This window comes from Crocodylus siamensis, chromosome 8 (assembly GCF_052110815.1).
Source record: "Crocodylus siamensis isolate JL-2025a chromosome 8, ASM5211081v1, whole genome shotgun sequence".
NCBI classification, from domain to species: Eukaryota; Metazoa; Chordata; order Crocodylia; family Crocodylidae; genus Crocodylus; species Crocodylus siamensis.
Genome location: NC_143402.1, coordinates 48,667,677 through 48,688,097, shown reverse-complemented (window position 1 = coordinate 48,688,097; position 20,421 = coordinate 48,667,677). Strand labels below are relative to the sequence as shown.

Here is a 20,421-nt window from a genome sequence, read left to right as displayed (position 1 = left end):
AAAAAGGCAAAGTCAGAGCCAATGTAAATCATTTCAGTCCCTATTTTGGCTAGCTTCAAGCTGTTTAATTTTTCAAAGCTTATGTATGCTAAATGGCCTTTTTAAGACCAAATGAAATTAACAGTGCCTGATATAAAGACAATAAAACTTAAACACTATATCTAGATAGTTCAGATTGTTCCAGATTAATATTTGATTTTGTTTTTTACTACAGTTAATTCTGAATACTTTACAGTTCCTCAGTTAAACCCAGAATTTTAGGCCAGATGGCAGGTTGGAATCCATTAGTTAGTGATATACGGTAATCCTCATGGAACTCAGGTGCTTAGTACCATGCAGGTCCCTGCTTTATACATTTGCTTTCTAAACCAGTCCATGTTGTTGGTGGGTGCATGTACACATGCCTGAATTTACTGCACAGTGAATAAAGGCTCATTAAACTGCTTCCTGGTACATGTCTACATGTTCGTCCGGGTACAGAGCAATTTGAGCCCTACAGGAGCAGCTTAGTCCAGGGCTGCTCCTGTCCTGCTCTGCCTTCCCTGCAGCAGCCAGGGGGAGCGCCACACTTCCCTGGGTGCCAGCTGCAGGCTGGCAGAAGGTACAGGGTTAGGTGTGAGCTCTGGAAGACATGGGAGAGCTGTCCCTGGCTCTGCAGGCAGCTCCCAGCTGCGTGGAACTTGGGGTCGGCTGTAGCTGATGTTCCCGAGAGGAGCGTGTGTGGATCCGAGCCACCAGCTGGGGAGGTGGGGCCCTTGGTGGTCATACCATACTTATTCTTCCTTACCTCAGGAGCTGTAATCACAACGGCAGTGGGGCCTGCAGCTTCCCCACAGTGAATGTCCTGCAGCTGAGGTGAAGGTGCTGGGGTGTAGGGCAGCAGGAACTGGCCAGCAGCTCCAAGGCTGGGAACTGCCTTCACACCACTGAGCGGCCAATCCCATCCCACATTGGGCTGTCTGGGCCCCTGTTCCCCTTCAGTACCTGGTATAATGGCAAAGCCTGGCCCAGCTTGACACCAGCCATGCCTGGCTCTGGGGCTTCTGTGGAGCAGGGGTCCACGCTGGCATGCCTCCTGGCCTGCTGCTCCCTGTGCAGTTACTACAGTGGTGCAGGGATGTGCTCAGTGCACCTGCAGAGCTCTCAGCAAAGGACAGGAAAGTGCCGGTGTGCTCAGTCCCTGCATCCCCACACCTGCCTGCTCCTTGCTCTCTGCCTTGGGCTGTGTGCTCCTGCCTCCCCAGCCAGTGGCTTGGACCCACATGTGCTCCTTCTGAGAGTGCCAGCCACAGCCAACCCTGAGTTCATGTGGCTGGGAGCTGCCCCTGGAGCCAGAGGCAGCCTCCGCAACCCACTCCCTGGAGCTCAGGGCTTAGCCAGGCAGTAGTATGTCCCCCTGTGCCTGGACTGACCAGGTGCAGTCTGCCAAACTCAGTGTCAGCTTTTACAGCCCATGCAGCCACATCTTCACCTCAGTGGTACCAGATTTAGCTAGGTTATAGCTATCTCAGATATGACTGCCCAGAACGAGAGCAGCCCTGTTGACTGTGGGGGAGACATAGCTTAATGTAAGTTTTGTAATGATAAATTATACCTCTTTAACATGGCAGAATGTAGTAAAAAAATAATTAAAACAAACTAGGTCAGAGGAGAGAATGGGATAAACTCACAACAGGATCCTTGTTATTGACAGGTGCAGGCAGTATGCATCTGTTTTGGATTGTTCTCTATTTAAGAAAGAAATCAGAAGTAGGAGTAGTAAATGATCAATTCTCAACCAGGAGAGGGTTAATAGTGAAGGCAGCTAAGGATCAGTGCTAGGCCTAGATGTATTCTGTGTCCTATATTTATTAACCATATAAATGGAGGAGGAAAAGTGATTCATAAGGAAAAAGTAATTGGTGACAAAAAATAATAATTTTGGTTAACCAAGAGTAGGGATTATTATTGGCAACCTCCAGGGACCTATTAAAAGTAAACAACTGGGGAACAATGATATTTGGTCTCAGAGAGTGCTAAACTACATTTGGAAATTTTTAAGATTGTCAAATGCTTTGTGAAACACTTTCTAATTCCAGAAACAGGGAAGCCAGGGAACAATCCTAATAAGCATGTAATAAAACCTGTAGGTGGGTTGCTTCTCTTGCAGGCTTCTCCAGGTTACTCCCTGAGGAGTTCCTCAGCCAGTCCACACAAGTAAAAATCCTGTTGTCCTGTCCTGGACACTGGGAGAGGACCCCTGTGGACACTAGGAGTGGACCCCTGTGGCTCTGGCCCTACAGAGTAGTCTGGCTTCTCCATGCAGCAAGCAGTTCAGCCCACTGCCTGTCCTTGGCTCACAGCTGTTCCCTCACAGTTCACTGCCTTGCTGCTTTTCTTCCTGGGGTTTTTAAGTTCCCAATGAGACACTCCTTTATCAGTAGCCAACTCAACAGGGCTGGCTGTTCCCTCTTAAGGGGACAGAACACCCTCTGACACTGTCACACCAAACAGAACCCAAAGCAACTAGCTAAGACTAAAGAGGGAAGGATAAGGATATCCTTAGGATAAACAATATTCTGGTCTGTCCAGCTATCACTAGACTGAAAACAAACCTGCATGAAAAGGAAGGAAGGATGTCTTAGTTGTTTAATAGAGCAAGTTCTCACTTTATGACGTATAAAGCCATCCATAGTGGCTAAATCTCTTTGCTCCATAGTACAAAGAATTATTTTATGCTGATCATAGGGGGATTTCACTTGCTCTTTAGTCCTCCATTTTCCTGTTATGTACTAACCTTACCAGGGACTGTAGAGAAACATCAGTCTCTCCATCCTCCTACTTTTTTAAATTAGAAGGATTCAACCTTAAAATAGATATTTTTCTGGTTTCACAATTGTTTTGGTCTTTTCTTTTCTCACAGGTCCAGGAATCCAAAGTGACAGAAACAAAGATAAATGAGGCAAGGGAACACTATCGGCCTGCTTCAGCCCGGGCTTCTCTGCTCTACTTCATAATGAATGATCTCAACACCATCCACCCAATGTACCAGTTCTCTTTGAAGGTATAACCCCTTTAAGCCCAAAGAAATCTCCCAAATGTTCTTCTGAATAATTTAATTGTTTCATTTACTAGCTATGTTGGAAAAGAATATTTTGTTTTCTTGGGCCAGATTGAGGGAAATATGCCATTTACAGTGAGAATGAGCTTTAGTTAAAGCACCCCCACTGCCATTTTGAAGCACAGGATGCTGAATGCATGTGACACTGCAGGTGCTTTAATTAGAGTGCCATTTACAGCGGCATCATTTTCTCTTTGCTGTAGCTTGTAAAATTCTAAAAATAGTCCTATCAGTGTGACTATATCTAATTTATTCAGTGGCATTAACTTGTGGCCAGTTATTTTAGATTAGCTAGGATCCAACTGTTGGAGTCTTCTCATTTTTAATCAAGTTATGGTCATGTTTTCAGTTGTGCTGGATAACTTGGTAATGTGTTCTGTTCAGTATGCTCTGAAGGCTATTGGGTCTTTTCTCATTTAGCTCAGAAGTGTTGGTGTTTCTTTAAAACCTTCATGTGTCATATTACCTCCTCATCAGGAGATGCCTTGAGGGAGCCTTATCCGGTAATCTCCCCCCCACAGGTCATTAGATACTATGTACCTTTGTTGTTTTGTCTCTTCTGCTGAATTCAGGCAGTAAAAATAGTAAAAATGTTTTTAGAGAATTTGTACAACTGCAACTAGGTGTATTTTTCCTCTAAATACTCCATTGTCCTTCAGCTCAATTTGTGCAGAAAAGATAGAGCTGTATAATCCCTATGAGAGACTATGCCTTGTCCATGAAATATCTCCTGTAAATAATTCAGTTTGCTTGTCTACGCACTCCCAAATGAATGTATACAAGGTCATTGTTTTATGACTGTATACCCATCAAATAGTTGTAAGATAGAGCTTATCCTGTAAAAAGAGAAAACAACTAAACACACCAACAAGCTAATGCAAGGCCTAGCTTCCGACGCATTACCCTTTTATCTAGAGCTGGCATCTGATACCACTTGACTGGGTGGTTTACTTTATTTATGATTTCTGAGACTAGAAATTAAAAACCCACTTGAATTAATTTACTCTGTTGAAATGTTACACAACATCCAGGTGCATTAAAAGAGGAATTATAAAACAGTCTTTCTTATGTCTCACAACCCAGGCTTTCAGTGTTGTTTTCCAGAAGGCCATTGAAAGGTCCCTTCCAGAAGAGAACCTCAAAGAGCGTGTAATAAACCTCATTGATAGCATTACCTTCTCTGTGTTCCAATATACTACAAGGGGGCTTTTTGAATGTGACAAACTCACCTACACCACCCAAGTTACCTTCCAGGTAAAAGGCAAGATCAGCTTCATATACATTCAATCACTTATTTTAAAAATCAAGTTATTGACATTGTACATTATCTTCCAGGACAGAATGCGAAATTGCACAGCCTTCAGCTTCAGAATAGCTAATGAAGTTGGTTTGGGAATATGTTGTCTTTTTCTTCTTTCTGCCCTTATCCCTGCTAGTAATCACAGGTGGCGTGTTTGATTTCTATTAAGTTGACAACCAGTATTGGTTGATTGAAGGTTGGCCCTCATGGATAAGTTTTTTGGCCAGAGAAAGATGGCTAGCTGCCACTGTTTTGTCTTAGATTGAGTCCTTTTGAGTCCTAGGTAGAAGTCCTTTTTATATGCATATTATGTATTTCAATTTCTATATTATATCTAGAGGTTGAATTAATATAAATGCTTATACAGTGACTGTTGTTATGTGTTAAAGTTACTATGAATTATGCATGATGAGTAGCAGTCTGAGAGTTAATGCATAAAATGCCATGGCTTTGGAGAGATCTTGCATGAGTTTCATTTATTCCTTTGCAAAATATATATTAACGTATAATTAAGTTTCCTCTAATTTTTAATATAATCCTTATTAAAAACTGTATAACAAAAACATAACACTTCAAAATTCTTAATTGCTACAAAGTGTAGAGGTTACCAGGAAAGGGAATTTATAAAAAATATCCCTTTATAGTTACTATTGGTACATTAAATAATTGACATGTAAAAAATAACTTTATACTTTTTACAGACTTCCTTAATTCTGCCCACAAAATATGTATACATTTTCAACATGCCCATCACCAATGTGTACATGTCTTTTTCTAGGAAAAGTTTTTGGTAGCACATAAATTGGTAATCCATGCTAAACTTTTAATGAATTTATTCTGAGTTTTCAAGAACATTACGTTTCTGCACTTAACAATAAGTGAAGTAAATTTGGTGTTGAGATTATTTTTATCCATATGAAAACATAATTCCCATTTGAACTAAATAACAAAACAGAATCCATAAAAGTTCTTATGTTAACCAGGATTTTTTTACAACAAAACAATGACTTTGAGCTAATATTGAGATACTCCTTTCTATATCTCATATTTGGCAATTGTAAAAGTCAGCAGTCATTCCCTGACAACCTGAAAAATAAATGATGGCTGAATATCCCAGAGAGAGGTAGTTATTCATGTTAGTCTGAAGTTAATCAGCAGGCAGGTACATTTGGACATTATGGACTAACTAAATCAAAGATGCATAACAAGAGTTTTCATCAGATGAATGTCCAAGACCATCTTTAGCTCACAGCTGTTCAAATGCCAAATTTCAGGAGATATAAATAACTTGCTCTTCTTCTTCCCATGTGTACCACTGGTTTTCCGTGTCTTCTGAATATTGTTTCACAAAGAGTGCCAAAGAATATTAGACTAGATAAACTACCAGAGCCCAGTAAACCTGATGTATTACCTGGTATATTCTATTCAAAAGTGCATACAGGTTTTTTAATTGTTTCCTTTCTCATGATTGTGAAATAATTCCTCTTACCAGTTTTAAATGTTTTTGATATTTCAGTGAACCAAAAACATATTTTCATTAATAATGTACTGCCCCCCAAAAGCCAGTAGTTAGTTGGTTATACAGCAACCAGTCATTCTATAGATTTTTAAAGTCAGAAAGGACCCTTGTGACTACGTACTCTGACCTTACACACACAAGGACCGATATCCTCGCCCACTGATTTCTAAATCAAGCCCATATCTTCTGTTTAAATTGAAGCTGCTGTTTTAGAAAGACATCCAGTCCTGACTTTGTATACTGCAAGAAATAGAAAATCCCTGAAATATCCATGCCTTCTCTGACAGCAGGCATTCCCATTTGCTGCCAGTGACATCTTCAGGCTTTGTCATTATCCAAGTCCTTTTTAATAACCAGTACCACTGAAGTACTGGACTGGATGCTCTGTTCCAGCTCCCATGGTTTCTTACAGTATCTAGAATGTATTTTACCAATCCCATTTCGCTGGTGGGGCTTCATACAGTTTAGCCACAGATTCTGACATGTAATGTCTTAAACTAGTCTGCTGTATTCCAGCCTTTCTAAAGTACACTGTTTTTTGACATTCCAGATACTTCTGATGAATAAAGAAATTAACATTGTGGAACTGGATTTCCTGCTTCGCTATCCCTTACAGCTAGGAGTCACGAGTCCGGTAGAGTTCCTATCTAATCATTCATGGGGTGGCATCAAGGTAACTATTTAACTTTAAGTAAATGTACTTGATATCTCTTATATTCACTAGGGCTTCATCCAAAATTGGTGAAGTAAATGGGAATCTTCTATTCAATATCATAGGCCTTAAATCAGTCCCTATAGGATCTGATAAATTGGAGGCTGCCCACAGTTCAGAGATGACACAAAGTGTTCCATTCCTAAAGAATGGAATAACTTTAAATGGTAAGACTGTGGGTTGGGAATCAAGATTTGTGTAATCTATTTTTGGCTGTATAATGGACTGTCTAGGTGAGTTATGTCCCCACACCTTTATCAGGGTGTTGTGAGGAATAATTGAGTAATATTTGTAAAAGACTTTGGGATCCTCACAGGATACTTAAGAACAAGTAGGAAAATTCAGAGTTGAGATGAACGTCTAAGTGTGAGAGGCAGAAACTTGTGGAAAATGGAACAGTTCCTTGTGGGGGTCTGCTACCTTAATGGTACTAAATGACCTGCCCTCAGTAGTGACTGGGTTCAGTGACATAGTAAGTCCAATCTGTTGCACCTAAGGAAGTGATAGATGAAGAAAGGATCAACAAAATAAACAGAGAGGTTTTCTGAGCTGCTGCTTACATGTCTAATGGCCACTTGAAACCATGGGGAGGACTAGGAGTGCTGTTCTGTAGGATGCCTGGAGAACCACTTAGACCCGTGATATAGAACATGTTGTGGTGGGCCAGTAGGGGGCGCTCCTGCGTTGAGCCACCCACTTTCCTGTGCCTAACCACCTTCCAGGCTCCGAGTGCCTCCCTAGGGGTGCCTCAGTCCAGCTGACCCCCTTCCTGGAGCACACTTGCTAGCCTGGGGGTAACATAGCTGCCACCACCCCGAGAAGGGACTGTCTTGGCCCAGTGTCCTCGGGGAAACACAGACCTAATAGTCCTATGGGTACTCGACCCAGTACAGGCACTTGGGGCACATCCCCAAGTTGGGGGGGTGTGAGGGCACGGCGGCTAGGGACGGCCGTGAGCTCCCTAGCGCACCCTACCGTCACGTTAGGGTGACGTAGCACCCTCAGAACCTCGCCCGCCACGACTTTGATGACATATATATATTATGGAGGCTGCCAGTTTCCCTAGTGGACGGTATGGTGTTCCTGTCCCTATTCCATAGTTTCATAGTTTCATAGTAGCTAGAGTCGGAAGGGACCTAGGTAGATCATCTAGTCCGACCCCCTGCCTTAGCAGGAAAGAGCACCGGGGTCAGATGACCCCGGCAAGGTGCTCATCTAACTTCCTTTTAAAAATCCCCAGGCTAGGAGCCTGCACCACTTCCCCTGGAAGCTGGTTCCAGGCCCTAGCCACCCTGACTGTGAAGTAGCGCCTCCTAATATCTAATCTAAACTTACCCTCCGCCAGTTTGTGACCGTTATTCCTGGTCACTCCTGGCAGCGCACGGGGGAACAGGGACTCCCCCAATACCTGCTGATCCCCCCTGACCAGTTTGTAGCAGGCCACAAGGTCCCCCCTTAACCTTCTCTTGTGGAGGCTAAACAGGTTCAGGTCCCGTAGCCTATCCTCATAAGGCCTGCCCTGCTGACCCCTGATCATACGAGTGGCCCTCCTCTGAACTCTTTCCATATTGTCCACGTCCCTCTTGAAGTGTGGCGCCCAGAACTGGACACAGTACTCCAGCTGCGGCCTGACCAGTGCCGCATAGAGGGGGAGGATCACCTCCCTGGACCTGCTCGAGATGCATCTGTGGATGCATGATAGGGTACGATTGGCCTTCTTGACTGCCTCCCCACACTGCCGGCCCATGTTCATCGTGGAGTCAATGACGACTCCAAGATCCTTTTCCGTCTCCGTGCTGGCAAGAGGAGAGTTCCCCAACCTGTAAGTGTGGTGCCGGTTCTTCCTCCCCATGTGCAACACCTTGCACTTGTCAGTGTTAAACCCCATCCTATTCTCATCCGCCCACCGTTGCAACCTGTCAAGGTCAGCTTGTAGCCTATTGCACCCTTCTAGTGCACCCACATCCCCCCACATCTTAGTGTCATCAGCAAACTTGAACAGGGTGCTTTCTACCCCCTCATCCAAGTCACTGATGAAGATGTTGAACAGTGCAGGCCCGAGGACCGAGCCCTGCGGAACCCCACTGCCCACATCCTTCCAGGTCGAGAAGAACCCATCCACTACCACCCTCTGGGTGCGGCCCTCCAACCAGCTGGCGACCCATTTGACCGTGTGGGCATCGACACCACAGTCTCTCAGCTTTTTGATGAGGACAGGGTGAGAGACAGTGTCGAAAGCCTTCCGGAAGTCCAAAAAGACTACATCCACAGCAACCCCTGCGTCTAATGATTTGGTGACCTGATCGTAAAAGGCCACCAGGTTGGTCTGACAAGACCTGCCACTGATAAACCCATGTTGGTTGCCCCTGAGCATGCATTCCCCCGCAAGGCCCTCCTGGACGTGTGCCAGGATAATTTTTTCAAAGAGCTTCCCCGGGATTGAGGTCAGACTAACTGGCCTGTAATTTCCCGGGTCCTCTTTTTTTCCCTTTTTGAAGATAGGGACCACATTGGCCCTCTTCCAGTCCTCCGGCACCTCGCCAGAGCACCACGAGTGCTCATAGAGCCGTGCCAGGGGTCCCGCAATGACCTCAGCCAGTTCCTGTAGAACCCTAGGGTGAAGATCGTCCGGACCAGCGGACTTGAACACGTCCAGCTTCTCCAGAAGTACCCTAACTAACTCCTCGCTAACCCTTGGCCCAGGCGTGTCTCTCTCGGGGCCCGAGGGGGGCCCAGCAGGGAGGTGGCTGAACTGGTCCCTACTTAGGAAGACAGAGGCAAAGAAATCGTTAAATATGTTAGCTTTGTCATCTGGCGTGATGACTAAGTTGCCCATCGTGTCCTGCAGGGGCCCCACATTACCCGGGACCCTCTTTTTACCCCCTATGTATTTGAAGAAGGACTTCTTATTGTCCTTAATCCGGGAAGCTAGTCCTATCTCCAACTCTGCCTTGGCCCTCCTGACTGCCCCCCTACATCCTCGGGCGACTATAACATAGTCCTTCTTGGCGATGACCCCATCTCTCCATTGGGTATATGCCTCCCTTTTAGCAAGGAGACATTCCCGGATGCTCTTAGTGAGCCATGGGGGTTTATGTGCCCTCCTGCTCCCTTTGACCCTTGTTGGGATTACCTCCCTTTGGGCATGGAGGATCGTCTCCTTAAGGAGCAACCACTCACCTTCGACATCTGATTCCCTTCCCCTCTGGGTCCTCAGCGCTTCCCCAACTATCCTCCTTAGCTTGTTGAAGTCAGCCCTCCTAAAGTCTAGGGCTGTTGCCTTGCTGCAGCCCTTTGCCACCTTACGCTGGATGGTGAATTCCAGCAAGCGATGATCACTGTCTCCCAGGTGGCCCATCACCCGCAGCCCCCTCACCAGGTCCTCACCCGTGGCCAGCACTAGGTCCAACAAGGCGTCTCCCCTGGTGGGACTGTGCACCTCCTGGGTTAGATGGAGGTCCTGCAGTCTGGCTAAGAACCGACGTGAGCGATCAGACTTGGCTGACTGCTCCTCCCAGCAGATGTCTGGGAAGTTTAGGTCCCCCATGATGACCACATCCTTAGCCCTCACTGCCTCTGTAAGCTGACCTAAGAATTCCAGGTCGAGCTCTTCTCCCTGGTTGGGAGGTCTGTAGTAGACTCCCACCGTTAAGTCTCTCTCCCCTGGACTGCCTTTTACTCTAACCCAGAGCACCTCAGAGTGCCCCCCTTCTACCCCCATGCTAATTAACGAGGAAGTATATTCCTCCTTGATGTAGAGTGCTACTCCTCCACCTTTCCTTCCTATCCTGTCCCTCCTGTATAGCCTATAGCCCTTGACACTCACCGCCCAGTCATGCGATGAGTCCCACCACGTTTCTGTGATCCCTACTATGTCAGGGCTGGTGACAGCTAGGAGGAGGGCGAGTTCCTCCTGCTTCTTCCCCATACTTCGAGCATTCGTGTAGATATTCGTACCAGACGGGGGTACCTATGTGTGTCCTGCCTTAAGGGCTATGCGTGCCTCCAAACCTCCCCTTCAGCACGCCCCAAGCCTCGCAGCTGTTCTGGGGACGTTTAGACGGTCCCTCGCCCCTCGGGTGCCCTTGTTCTCTCTCTCGGGCCCCGGGGCTCCTCGCCCACCTGGCGCCTCCTTGGGTCGGGCCCCAATCTCTAGCCCGTTCCCCGCGCCCTGGGCCTGTCACGCTGGCGCCCAGCTACTCGCTGGCGCCTCCTGGGTCCGACTCGCTAGCGCCGCTTGATACCGGCGCCCCTGGGCCGGGTTCTAGCCGGCGCCTGGCTAATCGCCGGCTCCGCCTTGGGTCCGGAGCGCTTTCGCCACCCTAGTCTCAGCGCCCTAGGGCCGGCACGCTCCCGCCGCCCTAGTCTCAGCGCCCTTGGGCCGGCACTCTCTCGCCGCCCTAGCCTCGGCGCCCTTGGGTGGCTCACTATCCCAGGCTACTTCGCCCCTCTGGGCCTTGCCCCCTCTGGGGCGTTGCCCACTCTGGGTTGTCGCCACGCGCCTCGCGCACTGTCTCTGCCCTGCCCTGGGCCTTGCCCTCTCTAGGGCTGACCCCGCGCCTCGCGCCCTGTCTCGGCCCCGCCTTGGGCCTTGCCCTCTCTAGGGCTGACCCCGTGCGCTTCGCGCCCTGTCTCGGCCCCGCTCCGGGGCTAAACACCGCCCTTATGGGCCGGGGTCTGTAACCCCGCACACCGCACCTCCCTGGCGCAATATGGTGCCCTGCAGCACCGACAATAGTGCCCCGGCACTGTGCCCCAACTGGGCACTGGGAACCCCCAAGCTGTTGGGGAGCTCCCCTTGAGGCCTCCTCGCTCCCCTACAGCCTCACCCGGTCCTCCGGTGTAAACTGTAACTTAAACTCCAGCCCTCTGGCTACAACATAAACAGAGGCTCCACACGCCTAACAATAACTCCAAGCCCCGCCAGGGCTCTCAATCCTACCTTCCATCAGGGCGATCTTGTTCCCTGCATCATTGCAGCCGGTTAGCGTGGTAAGGTAGCAACCACTAACCCAGGCCACTCAGCTCGAGCCGCAGAGCTCCTGCTCCTGCTCCTGCTCCTGCGGCAGCCAGAGGGGAACTGTGTTTCCAGCTCCAGCCTAAGCTGGTTATAAAGGCCTGGCCCTGCCCTCTTCCGGCCATGTGACCACCTGGTTGCCCTGGCAACCAGGCACCTGAGCTGCCTGGGTGATTGACAGCACTGCCAATCCCCTCACACTCACAGGGCACCTCTGTGACTCCGTGACAGGGGGCAAAAAGTAAAGTCTTCCTTAGTCTGCAGACCTAAGGGGTCTCTTAGGCATAATTTAGACCCACCCCTCAATAAGTCTCCCACACTGGTAACAAAGGAGAACTTTATTGATTACAGAGGTAAGGTGAAAGTAGGGTACAAGATTGCACAATATCATAGAAATCCTAAAGAGCAAAGTCTGGCTGAGGTAGCCTTTTGATCACGCATCTGAGTTACTGCAAACTAGATATCTAATCAGATCTTGAGTAGCTTACTCACAAGCATCTTCCAAAGGCAGGTGAAGTTTCCCTTTGGAGGCAGGCCATTCCTAGTTCATGAGTTTTGGGGGAGAGAGCCAGTTTCAGATGGTAAAGCTCCTCTGAGTCCCCTCCTCCTGCGCAGTCTTAACTTATACAGCCCCTGTGACCTCATTCCGCTGGTCCAGTGGAGGCCAGCTTCGGTTGGCTGTCCGCCAACCAATTTGAAATACATCACTAGTTGCCGGGCACACTCCAGCCCACCAGGTAGATGCCCCTTACCCAGGTAGCCGATACCAGTCATGTAGGCAGAGGGAGCAGGTTTCCCCCCTCCCTCAGGAATGTAGCCAGTTCATGTTACCTAAAGAGATAGGGTAAGAGTGTGCCTCCTCTGCTGGGCCCATCCTAATCAAATGGTCACAGCACAGAGATTTTGGGGAGAAACCAAGGTGGCTTTCTGCCACACATGTAGGGTGCCTACACATGCTCCAACATGTTCTGATTAGAGAGTTGATTACTCAAGTCTCCTGGAACATTCTAATTAGGATGCTCCAGTGTGCTGCAGTGTCTCGTCTTTAAAATGGTGGCAGCGGCACTTTAACTAAAGGTCATCGAAACATTCATAGTATCAAAATCTTGCGACTAATCCACAGAAGTGAATGGCTCATAAGCTTAAATTTACACACTTTGAGTGCCTCTACACAAAACGTTTATTGTTCAGGCGATTAACTAACTGCACAGTAAATGTCTCAGCATCTACATGTGTGCCCCTATTAGGGCTCAGTAAACTAATAAACTGTGCAGCAGAGTAGTACATGTAAATATAAGTACTACCCTGCTGCAGAGCTTTTTCAGGTACAGCAGTGCAGATGTAGACACTGGCTGGCTGGCTGGGGCACAAAGATGCTTCAGTGCCAGGACTGCCTGCCGGCTGCCCTGTACCAAAGCAACCTCATGCCCCAGCCAGCCCCTTTGCAGCACACTGAGTCCAGTCAGAGCAGCTCCAGACTGCCAGGCTGACCTTCCCATGCCAGCCAGGGCTGCAGCAGTCCAGGCACATGTGCAGACATGCACTTGGGAACTTCCTGGGCACAATAAACAGTGGTGCAATAAATATGTCTAGTGGCAACTTGGAACCTTCTAACCAAAGGCTCCACCATTTATTGCTGCCCCCTAATGGCATGTGTAGACACACCCTTTGGGGAGAATTCTGGTTTGCTGTGTGTGTCCAAATGTTAGCTTTTAAATCACATAAGCTGCATCCACAGGAGCTGTGGTGTGCGTTTGCAGCAGCACAAATAGTAGTTCCTCTACTTGTGTGGTTTACAGTTGGATACATTGTCCTGCTGCTTCATATGCTGCATCGGTGGCTGGCTGGGGTACAGGGTGCCTCGGTGTGGTGCTAGCCAATACATGGAGCAGCACATGGAGATGGGGGACCAGGCTGCCCAGGGTGCTGGCTGTTCCCTCATCTCACAGCCACACTGTAGCTGGCTGGGGCATAGTGGGCCTTGAGATGGCAGCTTGGTGTGCCTCAGCCCAGGGTCTCCACAGTGGAGGCCTTGCACTGAGGCACGTGAAGACAAGGAAGCAGCCAGCCCAGGGCTGCCTGCTCCCACATCTTGAGGCACACTGTGGCCCAGCTAACTGGGGAGTGGCTGGCTGGGGTGCAAGGTGCCTCAGCGTGAGGCTCTGCAGAGCATGGTGGCTCTGCAGAATGCAGAGATGGGGGAACGTGCAGCCCTGAGCTGCTTGATTCCCCATGTCCACATTTGTCCCAGCACATAGCACTTTAACATGCTTTGTGCCACACCTTTTTCCAGGGTCTTTTTTGCTACCAGAAAATCCCAGTAGAAAAAATTGCCCAGTGCTACTAATTACCTGCGCCAGGCACAGTTTAACATGCAACATGTGCAGGTTGAGGTGCCACAAAGAGGTTTGTGGTGCCACAAACCGCATGTACCTGCACATCTGGATCTGGCCGTAAGTGGCATTTTTGGTACTTAACTCAGGTAACAGTTCTATTATACCTGCAGTAATAGACACAGAGAAACAGATACATGGGGTCCAGTTTCTAGAAACCTGCTTTGCCTTCAGGAAATTTGAACCTGTATCTTTCTGACGTCTTAAAACAGCAGGCTAAGCACCACATCAAAGGCATTTTCTACGCTCCCTCTTCAGCCCTCCTTTTGAAGCTGGCCCATTTGGGAAGCCATGAGCAGGTGCTATGTGGGGCCAGGAATAAGGCTAAGAATAGATGTTAAATTTGGTCCTGGATAAATTGTGCCTGTGTTTATCCCAGCATACAAATATCATGGGTTTGGTGTGTGTAATCAGGGTTTAGTAAGCAGCTGAATGCAGTGCCACTTTGTTGCCATTGTTTCAATGGCAGATAGGATTACTGTAGAGATGTACTTTACAATATCCTGGGATAAGCCATTACCACCTCTTATCTAGGAAACTTCTTTAAGATTTATCCTAGGACAGTGGATATGGACATCTGTATAGTTTTGCTTTGTTTCAGGATAAAATGGTTTATCCTGGCATAAATGAGAGAACCATTTGCAATTTAAGAGAGTAAGCCAGATGGTGTATAGCTTATGAGATAACTGCAGCTATGGGAGGGAGCTAGCCCCAGGTCCTAAAAGAGCCCTAACCATTCAGCTTTTGGAGTTAAACCACCTTGCTTTTCCTGGATTTATACTCAGATACACATATACAGCAAGCGCATGGCATACTAATTGTGCTTATCTATGCATGCATGCTTATTCATCCCCAGTGCAAAGGAATTTGCAGAATTTAGAGCTTTAAATTTATTGCTGGCGATGGCTCTCCTCTGACCATTGCTATGGTTTAGGAATTTAAGGCAGTGATTCTTAACCAGAGTGCTGTGGCCCACATACTGTTAGCACTGTTAGGTGTGTAGACATGGCTTACAAAATAAATCCAGAGATTTCAAATAACAATCCACAATGCCTACCACCTTCTGACCTGTTGTGATCTTTCTGAGTTGGGCTTTGTATCAGGGCATTCTGTTCCTTTAAGAGGAAACAGTCTGGAAATTTGTGATCAGAAAATGCTGAAAATAGGGTGTTTGCCTGCTGTACTTAGTGTTTGCTATCCAGGAGGTTCCTCAGTCCTCCATGCAGCTCTCTCCTTCTGAATTTTCATATAGAAGGCAACCCCAACATATATTGAACCTCTTTCAGAGACCTGGTAGACACAGGACATGAAGTCTCAAAATGTCATCCAGTCAGTTCTCAGACTATGAAAATGGCTGGACCTAGTGGGGGTCTTCACCTGAGAGAACGGCGCCAGAATAATACTATAATAAGAACTCATGACTCTGGGGCTGTCAGTCTGGGATTTGGATCCTGTTGTTGATCCCTTCATCAGCGAGTAAATTCCTCTCTAAATGGCAGGGTCGCAATATGATCATAAGGCAAGTGGAGGATATGTATCTTGGGCAAGGGGGAGGGGGCCATGGGGAGAGATGGTATGGGTCCTAAATTTATCACGAATCTTCTGATACTCTGGCAAGTCAAAGGAACACTGAACATTTCAACTCTTTTTTCAGCAAATACCAGAAATGTAGAAAAAATAATTCAACTCCCAACCAGTGAGGGTGCTCTGGGGGAAAACTTGGCCACAGCTCTATAGGAGGTAAAGGCCATGTTGAAGGAATTTCCAGATGTGTTCACAACCTGACAATGAAGGACCACCCTGATTTAAGCATAAGATCATCCAGAACCAGGATGTCCTATCCAAAAGGGATTCTTCCAAAGACTTGAGCAACTATGGGAAACATTAAAGGAGGAAGTGCAGAACATGCTAGATATGGAACTGATTTAGCAGTCATTAAATGAATGGTGTAGCCCCATTGTGTTGGTCCCCAAACCAAAAAAGAGGATCAATTTTTATATTGAATTCTTTCAGCTGAACTTAATGTCAGTTTGCTGCCTACCTGCTGCCCCTGGTCGATGAGTTATTACAGCAGCTGGAGAAAGCCAAATATATATAATTATGGGATTTGACTGGCAGATTCCTTGTGTTCTGAAGTCCTGAGAATTAAAAGCATTCACAGCACTTTGAGTCCTCCCTTTTGGCTTCCATGGTGCCCCTGCCACATTTTAGCACCTAATCCACAAGATACTGCAGCTGCGCTGGGAGTATGCAGCACCTTATCTTGACTATGTAATAGTGTTCACTGGTGGGTGGAAGGAATAAATATAGAAAGTACAGACTTTCTATAATTAGGTTAAGTAGTCATGGCTTCTATATGGTTTATAAACAGGCTAAACTCTTTTTTTTTCCTTTCATCAGGATGATTCAATGCTGTAATAAATAGTTTTTTCAACAAATCTTGAGTAAAGTATATTTCAGATATATATTTCAGCTTCTAAATAGAATTTAATATTCTGTTTATTTTTCATGGGGATATTGAAAATGTTGCTGTGCAAAGTACTGCACCTTCCAGACATTTCAAGATAGCATAGCTGTGCCAAAGAAATTCAGCATTAATATTTCAGGCTATGGTATTCTTCCCATTTGAGGCATATTAACTTCAAAGAAAATGTCATTAAATGCTGGAGACTCTGGGCATACAAACAGCCCTATTAGAATCAACTATTTATTATTGTTACCCTAATAATAATTTATACATTCTGATAATGCCTTGCAGTTCCATAGCACTTTTCATTCAACAATCTTGAAGCATTTTACAAACATTCCATATCTTCACAGTTTCTTATAAATTCAACCAAGGACTGTGACCTATGAGCAGAACTGGGTCACCTGCTTCACTTGGAACACTCAGGTTGTGTCTACATAGGACACTGGCTGTACAGTTATTGCACAGTAGCATCCCCAAACAGCTTTTTGGTGATACTGACTGCACAGTAGCTTATTACATCATTATATCACACTTTGTGCCAAGGTACTGTGCAGTTAACTGTCTTGTGTAGATGCAGCTTCAGTCACCTACTTAAACCATGGAACAAACCACTTCATTTGTCCACTTGTGTTGAAGACCATGAAAAGGCAACATTTATGGAAGGAGGGGGCCATAGCCTTAAGTAATGGAATACTTAAATTTCTCATTGAAAAAGTATATTTAATATATTCATACCTACCTTGTTTGGAGGATTCTTTACAGGATCCTCTCCCAATGTTTTTTCAGCCTCTTCAGGAAGCCACTTCATACCCATATTGCCCAGGGTGTATTTCAATGGAGGAAGTTTCAATGAGATTTCCTTCCAAACCTATCATCCCGTTTGTCAAAGGCCAGGAGTCAGGAATAGATTTCATAGACATTAGGGATGGAAGGGAACTCAGAAGATTTGAGTCCAGCCCCCTGCCCCAGGGGCAGGAAGTCATCTGGGGTCATAGGATCCCAGCAAGAAAGAAATCCAGGTTTCTTTTGAAGGCCTTCAAAGTAGGTGCTTGTACCACCTCCGGTGGCATGCCACTACAGACCTTGATGGCTTGGACAGTAAAGAAGTTCTTCCTTATGTCCAGCCTGAAACAGTCTTGCAGGAGTTTGTAACCATTTGACCTCATCATCCCCTGGGGTGCTCTGGTGAACAGACATTCCCCCAGATACTGATGAGCACCCCGATAAACTTATAGGTGGCCATCCGATCCCCCGAGACTGCGATTTTCTAGGCTGAAGAGTCCTGTAGCTCTCAGCCTCTCGTCATAAGGTCTGTTTTCCTGAACTCTGATCATGCGCATGGCTCTTCTCTGGACTTTCTCAAGCTTCTCCACATCCTTTTTGAATTGTGGAGTCCAAAACTGGATGCAGTACTCCAGCTGTGGCCTCACCAAGGCCAAGTACAAGAAAATGACATCCTGGGATTTGCTTGAGAAGCATCTATGGATGCAAGCCAGCTTTTTGCTCACTTTACTAGCTGCAGCATCACATTGAAGGCTTATGTTCATCTGGTCAATCCTGACCCCCAAGTCCCTTTCATCCATAGTGCTAACCAGCGTAGCACTGCCAAGTTTATAAGAATGCTGCAGGTTTTTCCTCCCAAGGTGGAGAACCTTGCATTTTTCAGTGTTAAGCATCATCAGGTTCTCATCTGGCCATTTCCTGAGCCTGTCACGGTGAGCCTGGATTGCCCTCCTGTCCTCAGGTGTGGACGCTTTACCCCAAAGTTTGGTATCATTGGCGAACTTGGCCAGTCCGCTTCTGACTCCAATGTCCACATCATTAATGAAGATGTTGAACAATATAGGCCCAAGGACAAAGCCTTAAGGGACCCCACTGGTCACAGGGCACCATAACGATTGACTTCCATCAACTGCCTTCACCTGCTGGATTTACCAGGATTGCTCAGTGGGCCAGCAGTCGTGATAGTCTCCCGCAGCCCACTGGTGGGCTTAGTTTAAAGCCCAGTGGAGCAAGTCAGCTAGTTTGGCTGAGAAGAGCCTCTTCCCCAGCGGAGAGAGGTGGAGGCCATCCCTTCCCATCAGCTCACTGCCTCTCTCACCAAAGAGCGGACTGTGTTTATGGAAGCCAAAGCCTTCCCGATGACACCAGCACCGCAGTCTTTGGTTCACTACCTAGATCCTCCTCTCCCTCCTCAGCCTGTAGCTCAAAACTGGAAGGATCGAGGAAAACACCACCTGTGCCCCCAACCCCTTAAGCCCCACTCCCAAATCCCTGTAGCGCTTCATGACCCAGCTGGGAGGGTTCTGAGCCATGTCATTGGTGCCCACATGGATAAGAAACATAGCGTAGTGGTCAGTGGGCTGGAGGAGCTTAGGGAATCTTCTCTGCAGTGTCTTGGATTTGGGCTCCCAGGAAGCAGCAGCAGATTGCCCCCTCCGTCTCCCTCAGGATGGAGTCTCCCACAACAAACACTTTGCATTTTGTCTTGGGGAGAGTGGGGGCGGTAGCTACAGTTGAGCCTGTGTTGCCTGTGGGAGCTGGCAACTTAGCAGGCTCTGCTGGGGCTGCAAGAGATTCATACCTGTTGCATAGCTCCAGTGGGGCAGGGGCCTTGGTGCGGTGGGCCTTGGGGGCCCTTGACCACCTTGGTCCAGCCCTTTGGCTGGACAGAATGGGAGGTCCCCAAGTCCTCCCTTGTTCTGGAGAGAGACTGTGGTTTGTCCTCTGCCTCTCGGGGGAGAAGGGCCTGGCAGTACGAGTCGATCTCCTGCTCACAGTCCCTGATGGCATGCAGTCTCTGGACTGCAACCTGGAGATCCTCCAGCTGGTGCACCAGAGACCCCAAAAGACAGCAGACCTCGCAAGGGGAGGTGGCCCTGGTCCCAGGCCCCAGAGCCTGAAAAAGTGACAGGCAGCTCCCACAGCCGAGAGCCAGGGGCTGTGTCTTCATGTACTGAGGGGTTCTGTCTGGGTGGAGGTCTCTGAGGTGCCGGGGGGGGCACAGTCTCCTTGGGGACCCTTGGGTGCAGTGCATGCCCATCTGTATCATGGCACTTGTGGGCTGGCTACAGATGGGAATGCCTACCCAAGGAGGTGCGCAGGCAGGGCCTTGAGCCCTCCCGCTCACCCTCCTGCGTGAACCAGCAGATGACATCAGAAAAAACCGCCACCCAGTGATTTAAAAGCTGGCGGCAGAGAAATGACAGGGAGAACAGCAATGAAGCCAGAAGGTGAAGCTACTCCCCGGGCTGCAACTCAGCAAGGCCAGCAGCTCTGGAGGGGGCCGGACAGAGACCTGCCAGAGGGGTCCTGACCACATTAAGAAGTTCCCACACCTGGCTCAGCAAGGCAGCCAGGCCAAGGAAGGACAGCATCAGGGGATGTTGAGGACCATAGATGCCAGACCTGTGAGTGGGGTGGGCAGAGACCCATACCCTGATTATCCTTTTTCTTTTTTTTGTTTTACTTTATTTTTGGAGGGCACACAGAGTCCGACCCAGAGAAGGACCCTCCAAGGGACCCTGGGTCAAGAAGGGAGTCTGAGGTGGCATTGCAGGAGCCTCAGAGGGAGCACGGACACAGGGACAAGGATGTTCCCACACCTCATGGTCATCCAGGGTGGACAAATCATCCAGGGACAGGCAAGGTGAGAAGGGGACAAAAAAGGACACCAAAAGGAGACAGGCCAGCGACCCATCATCTGGCAGTCCTGAAGGCTGGTGCATGGTTGGTATGTAGGGGAGGTGGAGCCCCAAGAACACCCACAGAGAGCAGCACCCAGTCCACAAGAATCTGCGAGGAAGAGCCCCACCACTGAAGAAAAGACCACCAAATCATGGCAGGCGAGTGTTGGGGTCTCTTTTGGGGTGGAACGCAACCCAACACTCAGGTTCTGGGGACATACCCC

The 20,421-nt window shown here is 47.8% G+C and overlaps 1 protein-coding gene across 1 annotated transcript in view; it reads left to right on the top strand.

Moving 5' to 3' along the window:
- The window catches only part of DNAH9 (dynein axonemal heavy chain 9), a 480,799-nt gene that overhangs the window by 339,492 nt on the left and 120,886 nt on the right, over nt 1–20,421 (top strand). The window contains exons 57-59 of the mRNA XM_090059292.1: nt 2,903–3,043; nt 4,184–4,354; nt 6,470–6,592. Of these exons, the coding sequence (XP_089915418.1) occupies nt 2,903–3,043; nt 4,184–4,354; nt 6,470–6,592 (435 nt within the window). The remainder of the gene's footprint in view (nt 1–2,902; nt 3,044–4,183; nt 4,355–6,469; nt 6,593–20,421) is intronic.